This window comes from Clupea harengus, chromosome 1, assembly GCF_900700415.2.
Source record: "Clupea harengus chromosome 1, Ch_v2.0.2, whole genome shotgun sequence".
NCBI lineage: Eukaryota > Metazoa > Chordata > Actinopteri > Clupeiformes > Clupeidae > Clupea > Clupea harengus.
Window position 1 is genome coordinate 30,268,985 of NC_045152.1, and position 19,488 is coordinate 30,288,472.

At 45.1% G+C, this 19,488-nt stretch overlaps 1 protein-coding gene across 2 annotated transcripts; it reads left to right on the top strand.

Annotated features, from left to right (window-relative positions):
- Positions 1 to 933: 933 nt before the first annotated feature.
- dnmt1 (DNA (cytosine-5-)-methyltransferase 1) lies at positions 934 to 19,176 on the top strand. 2 transcript variants are annotated; one of them, XM_031575661.2, is made up of 34 exons: positions 934 to 1,145; positions 2,013 to 2,055; positions 2,291 to 2,398; positions 2,634 to 2,880; positions 3,249 to 3,321; positions 3,423 to 3,510; positions 3,617 to 3,657; positions 3,767 to 3,818; positions 4,032 to 4,115; positions 5,069 to 5,178; positions 5,399 to 5,517; positions 5,638 to 5,730; positions 5,993 to 6,144; positions 6,391 to 6,578; positions 8,239 to 8,416; positions 8,771 to 8,868; positions 9,174 to 9,333; positions 9,439 to 9,554; positions 10,553 to 10,751; positions 11,122 to 11,255; positions 11,421 to 11,600; positions 11,886 to 12,110; positions 12,971 to 13,163; positions 13,287 to 13,377; positions 13,968 to 14,102; positions 14,492 to 14,774; positions 15,431 to 15,572; positions 15,833 to 15,999; positions 16,129 to 16,306; positions 16,586 to 16,781; positions 18,107 to 18,270; positions 18,383 to 18,499; positions 18,608 to 18,698; positions 18,875 to 19,176. In XM_031575661.2, exons 1-34 carry the CDS (start codon positions 1,099 to 1,101, stop codon positions 18,919 to 18,921), a joined length of 4,539 nt encoding a protein of 1,512 aa, XP_031431521.1. In that variant the 5' UTR covers positions 934 to 1,098; the 3' UTR covers positions 18,922 to 19,176. The 2 variants fall into 2 exon arrangements, with proteins under 2 accessions (XP_031431521.1, XP_031431512.1); XM_031575652.2 differs by having other exon boundaries at positions 935 to 1,145; positions 3,423 to 3,522.
- Positions 19,177 to 19,488: the final 312 nt, after the last annotated feature.

Below are 19,488 nucleotides of genomic sequence, written 5' to 3' on the forward strand. Positions count from 1 at the left end.
TGGAGAAAAGTGTCGGTTAAATGACCAAATGTGAAAAGTACCAAAACGAAATGATACACATGAATATATCAAAGTGGATTATTGTATCATCCTCGTATCTATATTTTAGGTTGATGGAGAAGGTCTAACATTGGTTTGGGTGTATATGTTGTCTTCATCTGCCCTTCGTCTTAGTGTGTCACTATAAAAAAAATTGTTCAGAAGTTACAAAAAAAAATGCGTACAACAAAAGAAAGTTGTTGGGATGAACAATACTCAGCAGCGTGTAAGAAATTCTAAGATTGGATTGAATTTAATGAGGATATGATTGGAATTGTGGACGACAACGGGAAATCTTTATTCATGATAGCCTGCAATCATTTTTGTCTTCCCCAGCAATGTTTAACTAATGCCACATACAATTTCCTAATCAATGCTGAGGGCACTGACCAAATCAGGAATAATTTACGTTCTCGCAATTAGCATAATCGGTCAGTAAATGCGTAGGGAAACGCAACCCAAAAACAGTCTATAAACAAGGCTTGCTCCTACGTAATGTGATAAAACAATATACAGCTTTTCCTATTCTACAATACTCTTGTATATGTCTCATCCCTGTCCTTGACACCAACATGCTAATTGAAATAATTTTGCTTTAAACGAAACCGTTGATTCCCCCTCCGCTACGTAGCTCTTGGTGAAACCCTACATACGTTTTCCTGGGTCTCAAACCTGTTGATTACAAAGGCAGTGGATTATAAATACCATGCCCTGCTTATAGTATATTCTGTAAATATCATTCAGATGTCTGTTCTGAAATAAGACTATACTTCAAATTTTCGTTTGTGAATGGCCGTGGTACGCTAGGGCGAATTACTAAACGGAAAAATAAACTCTGTTTGACATGTAGCACCCCTATGCGTCAAGCGAGTAGTACAGTCCATCGTACCTGGGTTTCCGCGCGAAAAGGGGGCCCGCGCGTTGCAGCTGCGAAAACATAAAAAGCCTATCTTCCTCCCATTGCAGTTGGTGCCATCCTGCTTTTAACAACGTGTTTTAATCTCTGGTTTTAATCTGCGTTTATTTTTATTTTTTTTAGTAGTTCTCCTTCCACTTGAAATGCCTACCAAGACCTCATTGCATCTACCGGAGGATGTCAGGGAACGGTATGTTTGTGTGCTAGCCATTGCTATATTTATTGCCTTTGTAAAGAGGTTGTTGACAATAAAGACCGCTAGCTAGCTTGTTAGCAAGTTATTTTGCTATGCATTGGCCAAATTGACACTCCCTCATAGCGAACCCGTTACCTGCAGCCTAATTGCTGTTGTGTCAATAAGTTGTTTTTCAGCTAATGCTACCGACGTGTACAACCCCTTTGGTTATGATGCTAATCATGCATTTTGTCTGTCGTCTGTTATGATGTGATTTTAGTATGTGTTATGTGATGCTGTCTAGCGCCATTCCATGTTTGGGTTTCTGGTTAGAGCAGTCTGTCTGAATTTGGCGCCAAATATGTTCAAGCCAAACATGATGGATCCACAAACGTTAGCTAACGCGTTAGCTGGCTAGATGATATGCCATGTCTGAACTACTATGTTTTGTAGCTGTCTAACGTACAAATGTGAAAGACTGTCATCCGTTCGCTATGCTAGCTGACGTTTCGTTTAACATTAGCTATAAACGGGCGAGCAGTTCACCTTAAGATGGCTGGTTCGCTGACTTGTGTATGGTGGCTAGCCACCATTCTACGTATCCCACAGCATCCACCTAGGGAAGTATGTAGGCTAACGGTAACTGTTGGCTCGTTCAGTGTTTGGAAGTGAACCGCATCTCGAGCTATCTAGTTTACTAAGAAATGTTAATACTTTTCATCTCTCCTAATTTAGTGGTGCGTCATTTGAGTAGGGCTGAGTCTGCAGATTCAATAGCTTTTAGACAACCAACATTGTATACCTAGTGACCAGACGTCCCACACGATTAAAGTGTAAACAAGTTAATGAAACAGTCTTGTGTTTTGTTTGTCTTTCCGATAGGCTACATGTGTTGGATAAAGATGGGGATAACTTGTCAGATGAGGTGAGTGAGGGTTTTTCTAGCATTCCATTTCCTGTTATCTATAACCAGCCAATGAATACGTTGGACTCTGCAATTTATGGTATATTGATTAAGGTCACAGTATGCAAGCTGTACTAATGTTGACCTGGTGTATTAATCATGTAACACTACTTTTATTTATTGTTTTAAAGAATGAAATTATAACGTAAACAATTATAATGCTTTATGAGCTGCTGTGTTTTGTGTTTCTCTTCAGGAGTGTGTTAAAGAGAAGCTAAGGTTATTGCAAGAGTTTCTGCTCACTGACACTCAGGAACAACTGAAAAACCTTGAGTCCAAGCTAAAGAGCGAGGAGCTGTCTGTTGTGAGTCTCGTCACTTGCTATTGAGATTTGTCAATTTAATAATACTCCGGGTGATTTGTTTTAAGACCCTGTGCAAGTACTTAGAATGCCACACTCATTAACCCGCTCTGTACCTCATACCGTTAATTATATACAAAGAGAAGTGCTGTGGCATGCCAGGGGGAGGGAAGGGAAAGTGTGCTTGAAATGCCCCCTGTGTGAATTATTTATTTTTATTAATTTATTTTGTCTCCAGGAAGGGTACATTTCTGCTGTTAAAGCAGTTTTGAAGCAGGTGGTCTGTTTGGACAAAGATGGTCAGGGAGACTGTGTGGAAAAGAACGGCCAGTTGAATGGCTGTGCGGAAAATGGCAACGGCAACCACAAAGACAACGGGGAAGTGGAGTCGGTCATGGACACCCAGGAGGAGGGAGACTCCATGAGGTCTCCAAGTGCTCCCAAGGGTAAAGGGCGTCGGAGCAAGTCCGACCCTGAACCCAGAAGTGAGTCATTACCCCCATGGCTGTTGGTATTGTACTTAGAAATGAATTATCTGATGGTAGTCATCGTTTGGTGGGAGTCATTGTATATTCATTTTCTATGTAATTGAGCCCATTTGGCCAACAGCGTTTCAATAACATTGTGGTTCACTGCCCCCCCCCCCCCCCCCCCCCCCCCCCCCAATATCATTTTTGCAGTGTGCCTTTGATTTTTTTTTTTGATTTTTATTAGCTTTAAAGTATTGCGTGAAAAAAGCAGAGTTTGTTTTTGGCCCTGACTGCTCGAATACACTCCATGAAGATGTGAGACTTGTGCCAGTTGGAGTGCATGGTGGGTGGTTCGGTTCTTAGACATTTTTCCTCTCCTTCAGAGTCTCCAGCTGGCTCAAGAGTCACCCGAAACTCCGGAAAGCAGCCAACCATCTTATCAATGTTCTCAAGAGTGTGAGTGCCCCCCCTTTTTTCATCTTTGCTTGCCAGATTTATATTGTGCACTTTGGCTTTTGTTTATGACTGGACATGGTGGTAATTCTTTCTTTCCCCAGTCCAAAGCGGAAGTGCGACGAGATGGAGAATGGAGATTCCACAAATGGTGTTGCGGAGGAGAAGAGTCAGGAAGGAGACCCTGACGAGGTAAAGGACGAGGTAAAGGACGTTTACTTTTCCTCTCTCATTGTGACTTGGGATTTTTGAACATAGAAGTGAGAGTATGAATAAGTGATTCATGTTTTGATTGCAGGTCCATGAAGAAAAGCGTCTGAAATTGGAAACTGATGAAAAGTAGGGTTTGATTTACTGTTTGAATTTTATTATTATTATTATTATTATGCGTGCTTTGCTTTAAAACAGTAAATCCTGACTGACTTGTTTTTTCTTGCCATCTCCACAGGCCAGTCTTAAGGGAGTCAACCACTGAGGCCAAACCTGTGGCTCCAGCCAAGGTAAGATCACCTGAGATTTCACCCTCCATTTTTAGAATTCCCCCTTCGCTTCTCCACCATCAGCCTGTAGCATCCCAGCTAAAATCTTTTCCAAAGTGGAAGACCCAAGCTGCCCAGCCATATTGCCTGTGTGTATAGCATGTCTGCACGGGCTTACTGTATAAGTAAACGTCTTGTTTGAAACTCGATGCTTCCTCGTGTTTGTTTTTTCAGGCGCCACCCCCTAAGTGTCCTGACTGCAGGCAGTACCTGGATGATGCTGACCTCAAGTTCTTCCAGGGAGACCCTGATAACGCTGTGAGTGTTTGCTTGCTCCTCACATATGAATCTAAACATGGCTGCATTACACTAACCCAGTATGCCACCCAGCTGCTGGTGCAAACCTTGGTGAGCTCCCGCCTTGACTACTGCAACGCCCTCCTAACGGGTCTGCCGACTTGCGTGGTGAAACCACTACAGATGATCCAGAACGCGGCGGCGCGTCTGGTGTTCAACCAACCGAAAAGGGCACACGTCACCCCGCTACTCATCGAGCTCCACTGGCTGCCAGTAGCTGCTCGCATTAAGTTCAAGTCACTTATGCTTGCCTACAGAGTGCTTACTGGTTCTGCTCCCACCTACCTAAATGCTCTTGTAAGGGCAAATGTTACACCCAGGACGCTGCGCTCGTCTAGTGAGCGTCGTTTGGCACTGCCGTCCGTGCAAGCACGGCAATCCAGACTATTTTCATTTGTAGTTCCACGTTGGTGGAACGAACTGCCTAGTACTACCAGAGCAGGGGCGTCCGTCTCTACCTTCAATAAGCTTTTGAAGACCCAACTCTTCAGAGAGCACCTCCCCTCCTAACTGGCACCTGACTAGCGCTTAACTTGCACTTCAGCAGTTACATTCCTGCACTTCTCTTTCCTCTTTTCTAGGTTGTTCTTTTTCTAATTCTCATGTAAAGTAGTATTTATTGTTACACCATGCTTTTTTTTATTGCTCTTAGCTTGACTGTTCTCTCCCTTGTACGTCGCTTTGGACAAAAGCGTCTGCTAAATGACTAAATGTAAATGTAAATGTACACAAAAGCATTTGTTGAGCTTTGGTCATTGTGACTACAATGGTGTTCCAGATGATCATTCGTTTTATGGAAAACCCTAGTTAGGAAGCATGCGTCAGCGAATGTCTACCCAAGTAGCACATCGATCCTTGCTGTTTGTTTGTATTTTGTGGAATAACACCGGGTGTCCTCACCCATGTTTTGACAGCTGGATGAACCAGAGATGCTTACAGATGAGCGCCTTTCCCTCTTTGACTCGAATGCGGACGGGTTCGAGAGCTACGAGGAGCTGCCTCAGCACAAAATCACCAACTTCAGGTGGACTGCATCATACATTAAGTCTTCATTGTACTTAATATCATTTGCCACTCATGTCACTGTATGTCTTTAGTGGTGCATAGTAGTGAATGAGTGGAATTAAAAGATACACCGTAACAACTTCATAGAGAATAAATTTTTGCTTGCATGTATACGTACACTTAAATGTAATTTCAGCTGTTCCTATGCTGTAATCTCAACTTAAGTCTTCTGTCTCCAGTGTCTATGACAAGCGGGGTCACCTCTGTCCATTTGACTCGGGCCTCATTGAGAAAAATGTGGAGCTGTACTTCAGCTGTGGTGTCAAGCCCATTTATGATGACAACCCGTGTATGGATGGTACGGCCTGTCACCCTGTAGCTTTACTAGATGCACCCCTGTATGTTGTGCTTTCAGCTCTGAATGACCGTTGGAACAGACATTGATTTTAAATTTTGCGATTTTTCTTTCATCTCAAAGGTGGGGTGCCTGCTAAGAAGCTTGGACCCATTAATGCTTGGTGGATTACGGGCTTTGATGGCGGAGAGAAAGCACTTATTGGATTTACTACAGGTAACGTTGGTCATACGTTATTTCGTTAATACTGAGTGACGAGTAGTTGTATTACTTGTGCAATGTTCGAAATGTGGTGTATAGCACTAGCTAGACTTCTATTAAGCCAGTGAGAAGTGCCCAATAAGAAGCACGAGTGATTTTGTCCAGCACTAGAATGTATCAAGGATTTGGACAGGCACCCTCAGTCTTATTCCTTCAGTCTTGGCATTGAAATGTTTGGTGTCTGATGTGGTTTCTGTCATGCTGTTGTGTCCACCAGCTTTTGCTGACTACATCCTCATGGACCCCAGTGAGGAATACTCGGCCATCTTCGCACTCATGCAGGAGAAGATCTACATGAGCAAGATTGTGGTGGAGTTCCTGCAGAAGAACCAAGATGCCACTTATGAAGACCTTCTCAACAAAATAGAGGTGTGTGTGTGCGCCATGGTTGTGTAATTGGCAATTTGCCAACACTGCAGGCTTGTCTCAAGTATGAGAAACTTAAATGTGAATAAAAAAAAAAGAATCATGTGTTCAGTGTCTTTAAGAACTGTGAAAAGTGCTATATACATGTGATTTTTTTTTTTTAAATATATTTTCTTTTTATATTATTATTAACAACTTAACTGCGCTCTTGGCGAGTCTAGCACTCACGCTTGGTTCTCTCCCACCCAGACCACCGTGCCCCCTGCTGGCCTTAACTTCAACCGCTTCACGGAGGACACTCTCCTGCGCCACGCCCAGTTTGTGGTGGAGCAGGTGGAGAGCTACGACGAGGCCGGCGACTCGGACGAGCAGCCCATCATCGTCACGCCCTGCATGAGGGACCTCATCAAGCTGGCTGGCGTCACCCTGGGCAAGAGGTGGGTCTAAAGTGGGCGTGTGGGTGCAAAGCTGCACGGATGGCTCCTTTCCAGCAGGGTGCAGGCGGATATGTATATAGCATGGCCCCCCTCCAGCATATGGCCCCCTCACCCACCCCCACCCTCTCAAACTGTCTGCTGATACTGACTAAGGCATGGGTGCAGGGTATCTTAGTAGTTGCTACAAAGTAAGTTAGAGTAAGTCCTTCACTGTAATTGGCGTGTCGGGTGGCAGGGGAGTTCATTTTGCATTTCAAGTCTCTAGGACTGTCCAATCAGGTCTGTAGGACTGTTGTGGGAACTTCAGAGGCCCCCAGTCATGTACTGAAAAGGCTTGAGACTTGAGTTAATCGTGTTTTTTATTTATTTATTTATTTATTTATTTATTTTAATTTTTTTGTGCCTAGCATGGGGAGTTTCAATTTCACAATTGCCTCAGAGTTTTGGCTGTACATTTTAAAAACGTTCAAATTGCACCACTTTAGATTCCTTCCGCCCTGCCCTGTTGGTTCAGCAGAAGTTTAATGTCCCCACGTAGTTTGATGTGGTTAATGCATCTGGGCTGTGTTAACGTTTCATTTATGTAATGAGCCGCTGGTTAGTCGGGGACATTTCGTTTTTCTCCTCCTCCTGCTGCTTTAGCTGTGCTTCCCCTCTTGTGTCTAACCACCCCTCTAATGTTCTTTAACGCAGCATGCTGTTGCACTGGTAGGTACACTCCTGTTCTTGAATCAGTCCAAGTGGGGTTTGTTTGTTTAAAAATATATAATTTATTAGCATTGTGGAGTGACCGGTCATGGGTGGGGACTGCTTTAGGTGATTGTTCCATCCAGGCTTGTTGAACATTTTAAAGGCCTTTTTAAAAAAAATATACATTTAATACACACTTGCATTTTCATTCACCATGACTAGTGTGACTGGCAAGTTTAAGGTGTGGCAAATTGGGTTCATTAACGTCTCTCCTACAGTGTGGATGTGCTGTGTTGTCAGATCACATTCAGGGGTCCAAGCACTGGAATAGCATCGGCCTTTTTAATCATATTGTCCATGAATGAAGGATGGCTGTCAATTCCAATTGTCAATTCCCTTTTATCGACGCTGGCCTTGCGCATTGCAAAAATGTGTGCGTTATGACCTCTGATTCTGCACCTGATTGACCAAGATGCAGCGCATGCACATCCCGAGGCTGTGTCGCACCAGTTTTTGCAATATGTTTTGTTCACTTAACCATCCTGCGTTTTTGCCCGATTCACTCGTGTGAACCTACACTCATTGATATAAATCTTAATTCCCCTCCCTACCTTGACCTCTACCCCTCCTAGTCCTTTTAAGCCCCCACATGTGTGGTTAAGTTACTCTGGACCTTGTAAACATGGAACAGTGAACACCTCCAACTATGTGAACTTCTTCCAGTGGGTGATTCTCTTATCCAAAGGTGCTTGGACCCAGCTTGTTTTGCTACTTGTGGTCAAGATGTGTTGTAAATTGGGTTGTTTATACGTCATTCATTTCTGTAATGGCTCCCATATTCCATTGTGGCCTTTTCCAGTCATCTTAAACTGCATGGCTCCCCTTTCCTCCTTGGGTAGATGTCCTTTTTGAATTTGGTGTAGTGAGACGTTGATACTGAAGCCTTGCGTTCCCCCCCCCCCCCTTCCAGGCGAGCGACCAGGAGGCAAGCCATCCGTCACCCCACTAAGATCGAGAAGGACAAGGGCCCCACCAAAGCCACCACCACCAAGCTGGTCTACCAGATCTTCGACACCTTCTTCTCAGACCAGATTGACCAGATCAACAAGGATGGTGGGTTAAAGAGGCATCGCTGTGGTGTGTGTGAGGTGAGTTGCATCACGTCAGATCCTCTTGCATGTTCTCAAAATGCTCACGCCTGGTGCTTTAAAGGGCCGCCGTGCCACCTGGCTGCAAGTAAACAAACTTGTTTGTGTTCAGGTGTTTCATGTAAGGTGCTTTGAACCTAACTGTCTTTAAGAGCCGCTGCACTCTACGGTCTTCAGCAGAGTGAGGCTGTAGCTGGCCAGCCAACTAACTTCAATTTGGCTGCAGAATGTTTATCAGTACTAACACCACAGAGCAAAGTTTTTACATGAAGGGACCCTTTTTTTGGTTGCACAGCCCTAGGGGGGAAGCTATAGTGGTTCTGTCTTTAACAAGTTTGCATTGCATCCATCTAGGTGTGCCAGTCCCCTGACTGTGGCAAGTGCTCCGCCTGCAAGGACATGCTGAAGTTCGGTGGCAGCGGTCGCAGCAAGCAGGCCTGTCAGAAGAGAAGGTGAGGCTCGTGTGTGTGCCTGCCTGCCCAGGCTGTGAGATTTGTTCCAGCTCAAGAGTGTCCTAATGAGCTCCGGCTTTGGCAATCAAGCGTGTTTGCGAAGTGAGTAATGGAATGACATCCATTCACTCCCCCACCATCTTGACCCCATCTGGAGAGCGAATGAAGTCAGTTATGGGCTGCTGTTCTGCTGAACAAAGCTCATTTCCAAGTTACTTTATTTGGTGTGTCATACGCCTGGGTGAGTTGCCTTTGGGGTCTTTTTTTAATGTGTGTGTGTGTGCGCATTGAATGTGTGTCTACAGATGTCCCAATCTGGCAGTGAAGGAGGCGGAGGAGGATGAGAACATTGACGAGGAGGAAGTGCTGCCCCCGCTGAAGCCCACGTCAAAGGTCATGGCCGCGGCCAGGAAGAAGAAGAAGCAGAGCCAGACCAAGAAGTCCTGGGTTGGAGAGCCTGTCCGAGTAAGACCCCGACGCTTGGACTTTTGCCTCGGCGCACTCACTGATCACTCCACTCACTCCAATGATCTAAAAGACATGAAATGCTGAGTCTTGTGGTTTTTACAGGTGGAGGGCAAGAAGAAATACTACATGAAGGTGCGTGTGGACGACACAGTGCTGGAGGTGGGAGACTGTGTGTCTGTCAGTCCTGATGACCCGTCCAGGCCCCTTTTCCTGGCCAGGTATGACCTCTGTCCCAACTTTCATCCCCCCTCTGTATTGGCTTTGAAACATCTTTTCAAGCAAGATGGGTCATTTTATGCAGTGACTTTGGACTAGTTGCTATAAATTAGTGCTGTCAAATGATAACAATATTTAATCGCATTTATGTCATAGTTAGCTCAAAATTAATCGCGATTAATCGCAAGTTTGTATCTATTCTAAATGTCCCTTCGTTTATTTATTTTTTCCATCATTTTATTTTTATTTGAATGCCCTTATCAACATGGTAAAGTGGATTGGCTTGCTTTATGCAAATGTTTTATTTTATTGAAAACCAACATTGCCAAACAGGGCGGTACAAAATAAAATTATAAAGTGCACATTTCAGGTAAACAAGGACCCTATAGTGCAGTTAAACCATGGCTTAATATTTTCTTTTTTTCAAGTTTGCTGGGAACATAGCAGTCAGGCCTCTTATTTCAGAAACAATTAACAGTTAGGTTACCAATAAAAAGTAAGCCTACTACTTCTTTGCTTTCAGCCAGCTGCCTGTTGACATTTTCAGACAACAGTGAAGCTTGCTTCTTTTGCACAACACAACTTTTAAAAGTAAACTTTCCATTCAGAAGCTTTTTATCATCCATTTCGCCGTATCGCGCTCACCATTCACTCAAACCGTAACGTTAGCCTACTACACAGTTTAGCCTAAAAGAATGTTAATCTTAAAAAAAAAATTAACGCCGTTAAAATGGGTTTGCGTTAACGCTGTTAATAACGCGTTAAACTGACAGCACTACTATAAATTTGTTGCTTGATCACATGTGGAGTTGGTTGCTCTGAAGTAGGTTTGAGCTTGTAGATTTATTCAGGATAAAATAAATGGCTTTAAAGAAAAGCTGGAAAGATTCAGGATCCTGCCAAGTTGATCTCAAAATTGCAATCCATGTATGAAGAATAGGCCCCCCTTGGTCTTTTGTCCGGTAACTAAGGTTTGGTTCATTTGCTGCAATTTTGCCAGGATCACAGCGCTGTGGGAGGCGGACGAGAAGATGTTCCACGCTCACTGGTTCTCCCGTGGTACCGACACTATTCTGGGTGAGACCTCGGACCCCCTGGAGCTCTTCCTGGTGGATGAGTGCGAGGACATGAACCTGAACTTCATCGCTGGCAAAGTCAACGTGATCTACAAGGCGCCTTCCGACAACTGGTTCATGGAGGTAGGCCATGGCCCGGCTCTCTTTATACTCAAGCTCATAGCGGTTCAGCTCCGACTGTAGTATGGAATCACAAAGGAAAGCCTAAGTTGGCCTATTGTGTCTGCAAAGGGTTCTGTTTAATATTTAGATGCTCTGTTCCTTGAGCAATATTGTAATATTTAGATGCTCTGTTCCTTGAGCAATATTGTAATATTTAGATGCTCTGTTCCTTGAGCAATATTGTAATATTTAGATGCACTGTTCCTTATGCTATATGGTAATATTTAGATGCACTGTTCCTTATGCAATATTGTATTATTTAGATGCACTGTTGCTTATGTAATATTTAGATGCACTGTTCCTTATGCAATATTGTAATTGCTACACTCAGGGTGGCGTGGAGGGCGAGGAGAAGGTCGTTGAGGACGATGGCGTAAGCTTCTACTACCAGCTGTGGTACGAGCATGACTTTGCCCGCTTCGAGACTCCTCCAAAGTCTACCCCACCAGAGGACTGCAAATACAAGTGAGTCCCTATGGAGCTGGTTTCCCTGCCAGGCTGGTGGTACTCGTGCCCTGGAGAATGTATGACCTGATGTCTCAAACGAGAAGGACCCCCTCGAAAACGAGATGCTGCATCTCAAGGGGTTATCCTCCAAACAATACATTTCAAATGATGTCTCGTCTGCAGGTTCTGTGCCAGCTGCACGCGGAGCGCTGAACGCGTCGAGCGGGAGACCCCTCGTGCCTTCGAGCCCCTGGCGAATCAGGACAGCGACTCTAAAACCTTCTATGCCATGGCCTGCCTGAAGGGACATCAGTTCAGAGTGGGAGACGGTGTCTACCTGCTGCCTGAGAGTTTTGATTTTGGGTGAGCACTTTCTCAGTTTTTGTGGGGGGGGCATTTTAATTGTATGTGTGTATCTGTGTTGTACGCATGTGTGTTTCCATGCAGTATTTATCACAAATAAGTGGAGGGCTTCAACTAAAAATGTTAAACATTTGTATTATTTTTAACTATTGTCACTGAACGAAAAAAACATTTTATTCAAAGTGTTCGTCTGTCTTTATCCTACATCGGTTTGCTGCCGAGGTGTTTGATGGTGTCTGGCTGTGTGTGTGTGTGTGTGTGTGTGTGTGTGTGTGCCCCTTGCAGCGTAAAGGCAGCGAGCCCAGTGAAGAAGTCGCACAGGAAGGAGGACAAGGATGAGGAGGAGTACCCTGAGTACTACAGGAAGTCCTCTGACTACATCAAGGGCTCCAACCAGGACGCCCCGCAGGCCTTCCGTGTGGGCCGCATCAAGGAGATCTTCTGCACCAGGCGCACCAACAACAAGTCCAACTCCTCTGAGGTCAAACTGCGCCTCTACAAATTTTACAGGTAGAGTTTGCTCTGAAGGTGTCTGTTCTAATATGGCATTGTTATAGAACAGGGCTCTCAAACTCAAATTACCGGGGGGGGGGGCGACTAGCATCCAGTCTGGTCAGTGGGGGGCCAGATTATTTTTTTTATCTGTTGACTTGCCTATCACAATACTTTAGATGCCACTTTTGAGTGTGGCAAATTTACCATGCGTGATCAGTGGTACAATGGTTAGTGTTGATGAATAACAAGTAGCTGACCTGAGATTCAATTTCTGGGCAATGCAAGTCGCTCTGGATAAAGTTGTTTGTTATAGTAGCATTTTTGGATCACTTTGTCTCATTGATAGCCCATGACTTACATGTACAGCAGTAATAGTTGGATAATATCTTCCTTGACAACTACATCTATATTTTTCCTTCATACATGCACATTTCAAAGCGAATGCTGTACTGCACCACTTTTGTATAGTTGGTAACAAGGCTGAAAACAAACAAAACTAAAATAGTTCTTCACGAAAGTAGAACTTGAAAGTTTCAGGTGTTGTTGCATAGCAACCAATTACTTGTTGACTTCATTCACAGGTTTCCATTACGTTAAATGACCGGACTATTTGCGGAATGATATGAAAGTTAGAATTGAATTACAAGCACAAAACCAGTCGCCAATGGCAGCGGTAAATGTTGGGGTGGCCCATTCAAATCAGTTTAACTTTTTACAACATTCTGAGGAGCCGGCGGGCCGGATGAAATTGCTTGGCGGGCCGGATCTGGCGGAGTTTGAGACCCCTGCTATAGAAGGACTTTCCATGCTTTGGCAGTCCTTGCATTAAAATACATTTTAATTTGATTTAAATGTTCCATGTCCATCCTCCTTAGGCCAGAGAACACTCATAAGGGATTAAAGGCTGGCTACCACCTGGACATCAACCAGCTGTACTGGAGCGACGAGGAGGTGACCGTGGACATGTCGGAGGTGCAGGGCCGCTGTCGGGTGGAGTACGAAGCGGACCTGGTGGAGAGCCTGCAGGACTACTCCAGCAGAGGCCCCGACCACTTCTACTTTATTGAGGTGGGTGCCTCTGTCTGCTATGAATTGGAGGGTCATATAGTTAGAGCTTCCTGTGTTGTACTGTTTTGTAACGCAAATGCAAAGCTGCCTGGGTGTTATTTAACATATCTATTCTGTTGATAGGCCTACAGCGCAAAGACCAAGAACTTTGAAGATCCACCCAACCATGCTCGCTTGGTTGTTAACAAAGGCAAGGGAAAAGGCAAGGGCAAAGGTATGTGTTCATTCTCTGCTCGGCCACACGAATGAGTTTACATTAGATTGGTGTTCCTGTGGCTCAACTGCTAAAGCAAGGTTCGGGGACAGGCGTACTGATGAGATCTATATCTGTACTGTTGCTTGCTTTGGATGAAAAGTGGCTATCAAATACATACATTTGACATGAATCTATATACACTAATCAACTGGTCTGGCCTTGGGACCCATAATTTCCCATGCACATTGGGGCTAATTACGCCTGGCATTAAAATGCGTTTTTGGTGTGTTGAGTCATTTCATCATGAATTTGGCTAGTTACACACATGATTTATTTACCGCATACAACTGCGGTGGCATCCCTGTAGACGGTTTAAGTCAAAGCTCTCCCTGCTCGCGATGCAACTTGGAACTTTAATGACCTTTTGTATTAAATATAGGAACAGTAACTTTTGAGAGAAAAAAAAAAACATATGTTCTATCCACTGTCTGACAAAAGCACTTTAAAGTTTTCATGCATCTTCTTCTTTTTGACAAGACTTGTTCCTTAGGTTGTATTGACTAGGAGGATGTGAGTGACTGACTGTTTTCATGTGTCTCTCTTCCTAGGGAAGGGCAAAGGGAAGTCTGTCTCCGCTCAGGATTCTGCGGAGCCAGAGGCTCAGGAGCAGAGGACCCCCAAGCTGCGCACGCTGGACGTGTTCTCAGGCTGCGGAGGGCTGTCTGAGGGATTCCACCAGGCCGGTGAGCAGCAGCACCCGCTCTCCACCGCATGCATCAGTTCAGCCTGTACACCTCCTGGGCCACTGACTTGAACCCCACTTTGAAATGCAGCTCCTACTCCATCTCCTTGCAGATGGGCTTTTGCCTTTCCTTTCTGAACGTTTGGTTCAAAACGGGTTGATGTAGTTAAAATAAATGAGATGGTAATGGAGTCAATGGCTTTTAGTTTTGTGCAGTTTCTCTGAATTTGAAGTCATTTTTTTTGTTTTACCTTCAGTTATCTTGCCCCTAAAGATGTGCTTCCCCCCCCCCCCTAACTTTTACTACTGACCGTCAATAGAAATGGTTCTAATTCTGTGAGTTTCTGGTGTATACGTGTGGGGGGTCATACGAGTCCTTTTCTCCCCTAGATATCGCTGAGACGCTGTGGGCCATTGAGATGTGGGACCCTGCAGCCCAGGCCTTCCGCCTCAACAACCCGGGCACCACGGTGTTCACAGAGGACTGCAACGTGCTGCTTAAGCTGGTCATGTCCGGGGAGAAGACCAACTCGCTGGGCCAGAAGCTGCCCCAGAAGGGCGACGTGGAGATGCTGTGCGGGGGGCCTCCATGCCAAGGCTTCAGCGGGATGAACCGCTTCAACTCACGCACATACTCAAAGTTCAAGAACTCCCTGGTGGTGTCCTATCTAAGGTGAGGAGTCTGTGGCTGCGGGTGGGGTCGGACGGGACAGACTATCCTCTCTTCCCCTTGACCTGGATGGAAAATGTCATGAGGTCCTGGAAAGATGTGAAGTAGAATTCCTAAGGATTGTTGGGTGGTTGTTGCTGTCGCAAGGCATTGTGGGGTAATCTCCTTTCCTTTCTTAAGGAATGCTCCAGTGTTCCCTGTGCTAAAGGAAGCATTGAAGCACCTTTCCTAAGCATTTAGGGACTTTGACCAGCTGTCATCACTGCTGCCACTTCAATGACCCAGAAGTGGGGTTTATTATTTTTATATATATTTATTGGGCTTTTTGCCTTTTAATCAGATAGGATAGTGAAGAAAGACAGGAAACGAGCCTGGAGAGATTTGGAGTGAGATCAGGAAATGACCGCGAGCCGTATTCGAACCCGGGTCCCCATGGGCGTTCATGGTTGCGCCACAGCTCCCCCCGACCCAGAAGTACTTAAGACTGTCCGAACGGGGCCTGTGTTTGTCTGCTCCCCTTTGTCTGACCTAGTCATGGGTTTCCTACTTCAGTTTTAAATGTCTTCCACCTCCTTTTGGATATTGTTCAAATGTTTTGTGTGTGTTTCCTTGAATGCCTGCTTCATTTATCCAGGCTCATGTTGTGTTCCCTCTTGTAGTTACTGTGACTACTACCGACCCAAGTTCTTCCTGCTTGAGAACGTGAGGAACTTCGTGTCGTTCAAAAGCTCCATGGTCCTAAAGCTGACCCTCCGCTGCCTTGTGAGGATGGGCTACCAGTGCACATTTGGAGTACTCCAGGCAAGTGGTTCCTCTTGTTCAGTGGTCATGTTGGAATACCAAAGTTCAGTCTTAACATTTCACTTCACATCCTTTACTAACATGTATCAATTCTAATAACTTTGTATTCATGAAGTGTTCTGAGTATTTGGCCTAAGGACATTTTATACAGGGTGTTGCCGAATTTGGTTTATTTCTGGATTTCAGTCATGCCATAGTCTTGTGCACATGGCCGTAATTGCATGTCTCAGTAAGCATGCTCTTATCCCCTGCACATCTAGGCAGGGCAGTACGGTGTTGCCCAGACGAGGCGTAGGGCGATCATTCTGGCAGCTGCCCCAGGGCAGAAGCTTCCTCGTTACCCTGAGCCTCTGCACGTGTTCGCCCCGCGCGCCTGCTCCCTCAGCGTGGTTGTGGACGAGAAGAGGTTCGTCAGCAACATCACGAGGTAAGAACATCACTTAGTTTTGTCTGTCGGAATGGAGTATTTATTTATAAAGGCATCTGAAGTGTCACTATCAAGTGCGAATAGGAAATATAAAGAGGAACAACTCATTTTCCTCCTCTCCCTCCCCAGGGGTAATGGTGGTATTTACCGCACCATCACCGTGCGAGATGCCATGTCTGACCTCCCAGAGATCCGTAATGGCGCCGCGGGCCTGGAGATCTCCTACAACGGCGAGCCGCTGTCCTGGTTCCAGAGGCACATCCGAGGCTCCCAGTACCAGCCCATCCTCAGGGACCACATATGCAAGGTTGGTGCCCATGCTTCTGCAACGGGTTGGTCTGTGGGGGCGAATGTTGCCAAATACTGTGCCAATGTTGTGGCTTGGGTGATTTATGATAATTTTTTTTTTGGGTCTACATTCAAAAAGATAAGCTCAGCTGGGGCTGATGGGTTTAACTGTAGGTTTACTGAAGTCTGCATCCTTGACTTGTCACCACTAGATGGTGCTAAAGATGGGGGATATTAGGGAAGAAGGAGGTTTGTTGGTTGTGTTCTTGTTGTGAGATCCCTGCGTGTGTTGCCATAGGACATGAGCTCGCTTGTGGCCGCCCGCATGCGTCACATCCCCCTGGCCCCCGGCTCGGACTGGAGGGACCTGCCCAACAAGGAGGTCAGGCTGACCGACGGGACCATGACCAGGAAGTTGCGCTACTCGCACTCGGATAAGAAGAACGGGCGCAGCAGCACTGGTGCACTGAGGGGCGTGTGCAGCTGCTTTGGAGGTGGGTGGAGGGTTGGCCTACACACTGGTGGAATGATCTTTTTGAGCCATCACGCATACGTGCTGTCACAAATACTTAAAAGTAATTGCAAACATGAAGGCATTAATTCACTTATATATATATATTTGACGGCACTAATATAAACACTACAATGTTTTTTACAACACCACAGCAAGTCTCCGTCTTTTTAGTAGGCTTTCATTAAATTTACAAAATGTCCATGTAATATGCATCATGAGTCAAAGCAACTTTTTGAAGAAAACGGTTAACTCTTACAGCCCTAGGCGATTGGCAGCATGTATTTGTTGGCATCATTTCTCTAACTTATATACTTATAAAAAAGAGGGCTATCCAGATCTGCGTCATTTCATGATTTATATGTTTTCTATTAGCCTTCAAAACTTCATAGATCTGCCAAGATATTGATGCTGGGGAGGATATATTTTCAGATGTGTATAGACAGGAAGTTTTCTAGTCTGGTGATCTGTGCCATGAGTCACATGACTTGGCAAATAAGTTTCAAAACTGTATGCTCAGTCCACAGATTAGCAACTAGGTTGAGTCATACTGATTTTGATGCGTCTACCTTCGAGGCTTTAAGTGCTTTGCGACTGCAGCTATAACGCAGAGGTGTGCAAATGTGATTGGGTAAGGGGTGTACATTTCCAACTAATTTGGACGCGTGTGTCACTTGTAATCAGGTTGAAGGTTTATGTGGTAGTGTAGATTGCAAGTTTCCAGCATAAGATGAAAATCTAGTCTTCATCTAGATGAGCTAGACAGGATGTTGTGTGTTTTTTTTTTTCACACTTTAACCCAGCCTTCATTAAATGCTTAGTGTTTTAGATCTCGCTACATGCAAAACCTGCAAGCAGCACCATGGGTGTTGCTCCAGACCCTGACAGAGCTGTGAAACTTGAATTCAGCACGTACTCATCTCCTTTCACAGTTCATCTCGCAGAGGTGTAAGGCCATAATCATATCATACGTGTCTTCTGGTGTATTGCAACATTAGTCTGACTCAATAAGACCATATGGGATTTAAGTCTTGGATTGGTTGGTTTGGAGCGTCTATAAAACACTCCACATGGGAAGTTTTGACTCCTTGGAAGGGCCAAGTTCCAAGCAGCAATGCTGGTTCAAACTGGCCTGGTTTCTGCCTCCACAGCGTTCAGTGTCATTTGTTCACTATTCCTGGCTGTTCAAGTGCCGCAGTCTTCACACAACTTGTTTAGAAGTCAAATCTCTGATTCATGAAGCCAACAGCGATAGCTCTGGTACCAGCTGACTGATCTGTCTTGCTGTCTGTCTTCCCCCATCTTCAGGAAAGCCATGTGACCCAGCCGACAGACAGTTCAACACCTTGATCCCCTGGTGTCTGCCTCACACGGGCAACCGCCACAACCACTGGGCCGGGCTCTATGGCAGACTGGAGTGGGACGGCTTCTTCAGCACCACAGTAACCAACCCTGAGCCCATGGGCAAGCAGGTTAGCATCTGATATAATTGTTAATAGCTCAACTCTTTCCTTGCTGCTTGCTATGGCTAGAGAAAGTGGTGTTGGTTGACCAGAATACACTCTCTCTCTCTTCCACCCTCAGGGTCGGGTCCTGCATCCTGAGCAGCACCGCGTGGTGAGTGTTCGGGAATGCGCCCGCTCGCAGGGATTCCCAGACACCTACCGGTTCTTCGGAAATGTTCTGGACAAACACCGACAGGTAGGTTTTGTTTCTAAACATAACTAGAAATACTCCATGTTCTAATCTAACCGCTTCAGTCTGTTTGCCCTGCCTGGCTTCTGACCATCTCCACCTGTCTCTGTGCAGGTCGGGAATGCCGTGCCTCCTCCACTATCCAAAGCCATTGGCATTGAGATTAAGAAATGTGTCCAAGAGCAGATGAAGGAGGATGCAACAGGTGAGATCAGCGCATTCCTGCAAATGTTGGGTCATATTTACTTCACCTCTCTATTGTGACCAACTTCCATTTTTCATGGCATGACCTTTTTTTTTTTTTTTCAAGAAAACATTATAAGTTGCTTGTATTTTCCATCTTTGACCAAAGAATTTCTTTGCCTTCTGTTTTCCCACTAGACCCTGTGAAAGAGGTGAAACAGGAGAAAATGGAGCTCTCTGAATGAAGCTTCACTATGCCACACAAGGAATCGTACCATAATCGGCTGGAGCCTGCTGGCTGGCCATGTTGCCGCGGGCTCCTCAGCCTGTTTGTGCAGTGCCATTACGTGATGTTTTATTGTTTTCTAAATGTGATTTTAAAAAAACGTGTATTTACAGATGTCCACTCCATGCAAGTGTGATGAACTCTATGTAGCTTTTTTTTTTTTTTTTTGTATGTTGAAATATTTCAAATAAAAGCTCTTATTAAATGTTTCAAATTTTGGCTCTTCTTGGTCCCTGCAGACATCTGGGCCTCTTTGGCCTAATGAACAAATGACTGGGTGCGTGTGGAACTGAAAGTTAAACCGTGTGCTTCCTCATGATATTTTCTGTGTGCTTCTGCATGTGCTTCCTCACATATAGTGACCTCAAAGGAGATTCTGACAGTTGAACAGTTTATTGCTGTTTGCAATGTTATACTGGTGCACAGGTCTGTGCAAGGAGAAATGGAAGTTTGTCTTGTACTGAATGTTACTATTTTTGTCTTATCTGAATGCCTTAAGCGGCAATCATAAGACTTGATTTCCTGT

Bases quoted from the DNA above. Each gene is read 5' to 3' on its own strand.
- dnmt1 (XM_031575652.2), top strand. From the start codon at position 1,099: ATGCCTACCAAGACCTCATTGCATCTACCGGAGGATGTCAGGGAACG. The intron at 1,146-2,012 runs GTATGTTTGTGT...TCTTTCCGATAG, and splicing joins CCGGAGGATGTCAGGGAACG to GCTACATGTGTTGGATAAAG. The intron at 18,271-18,382 runs GTTAGCATCTGA...TTCCACCCTCAG, and splicing joins CTGAGCCCATGGGCAAGCAG to GGTCGGGTCCTGCATCCTGA.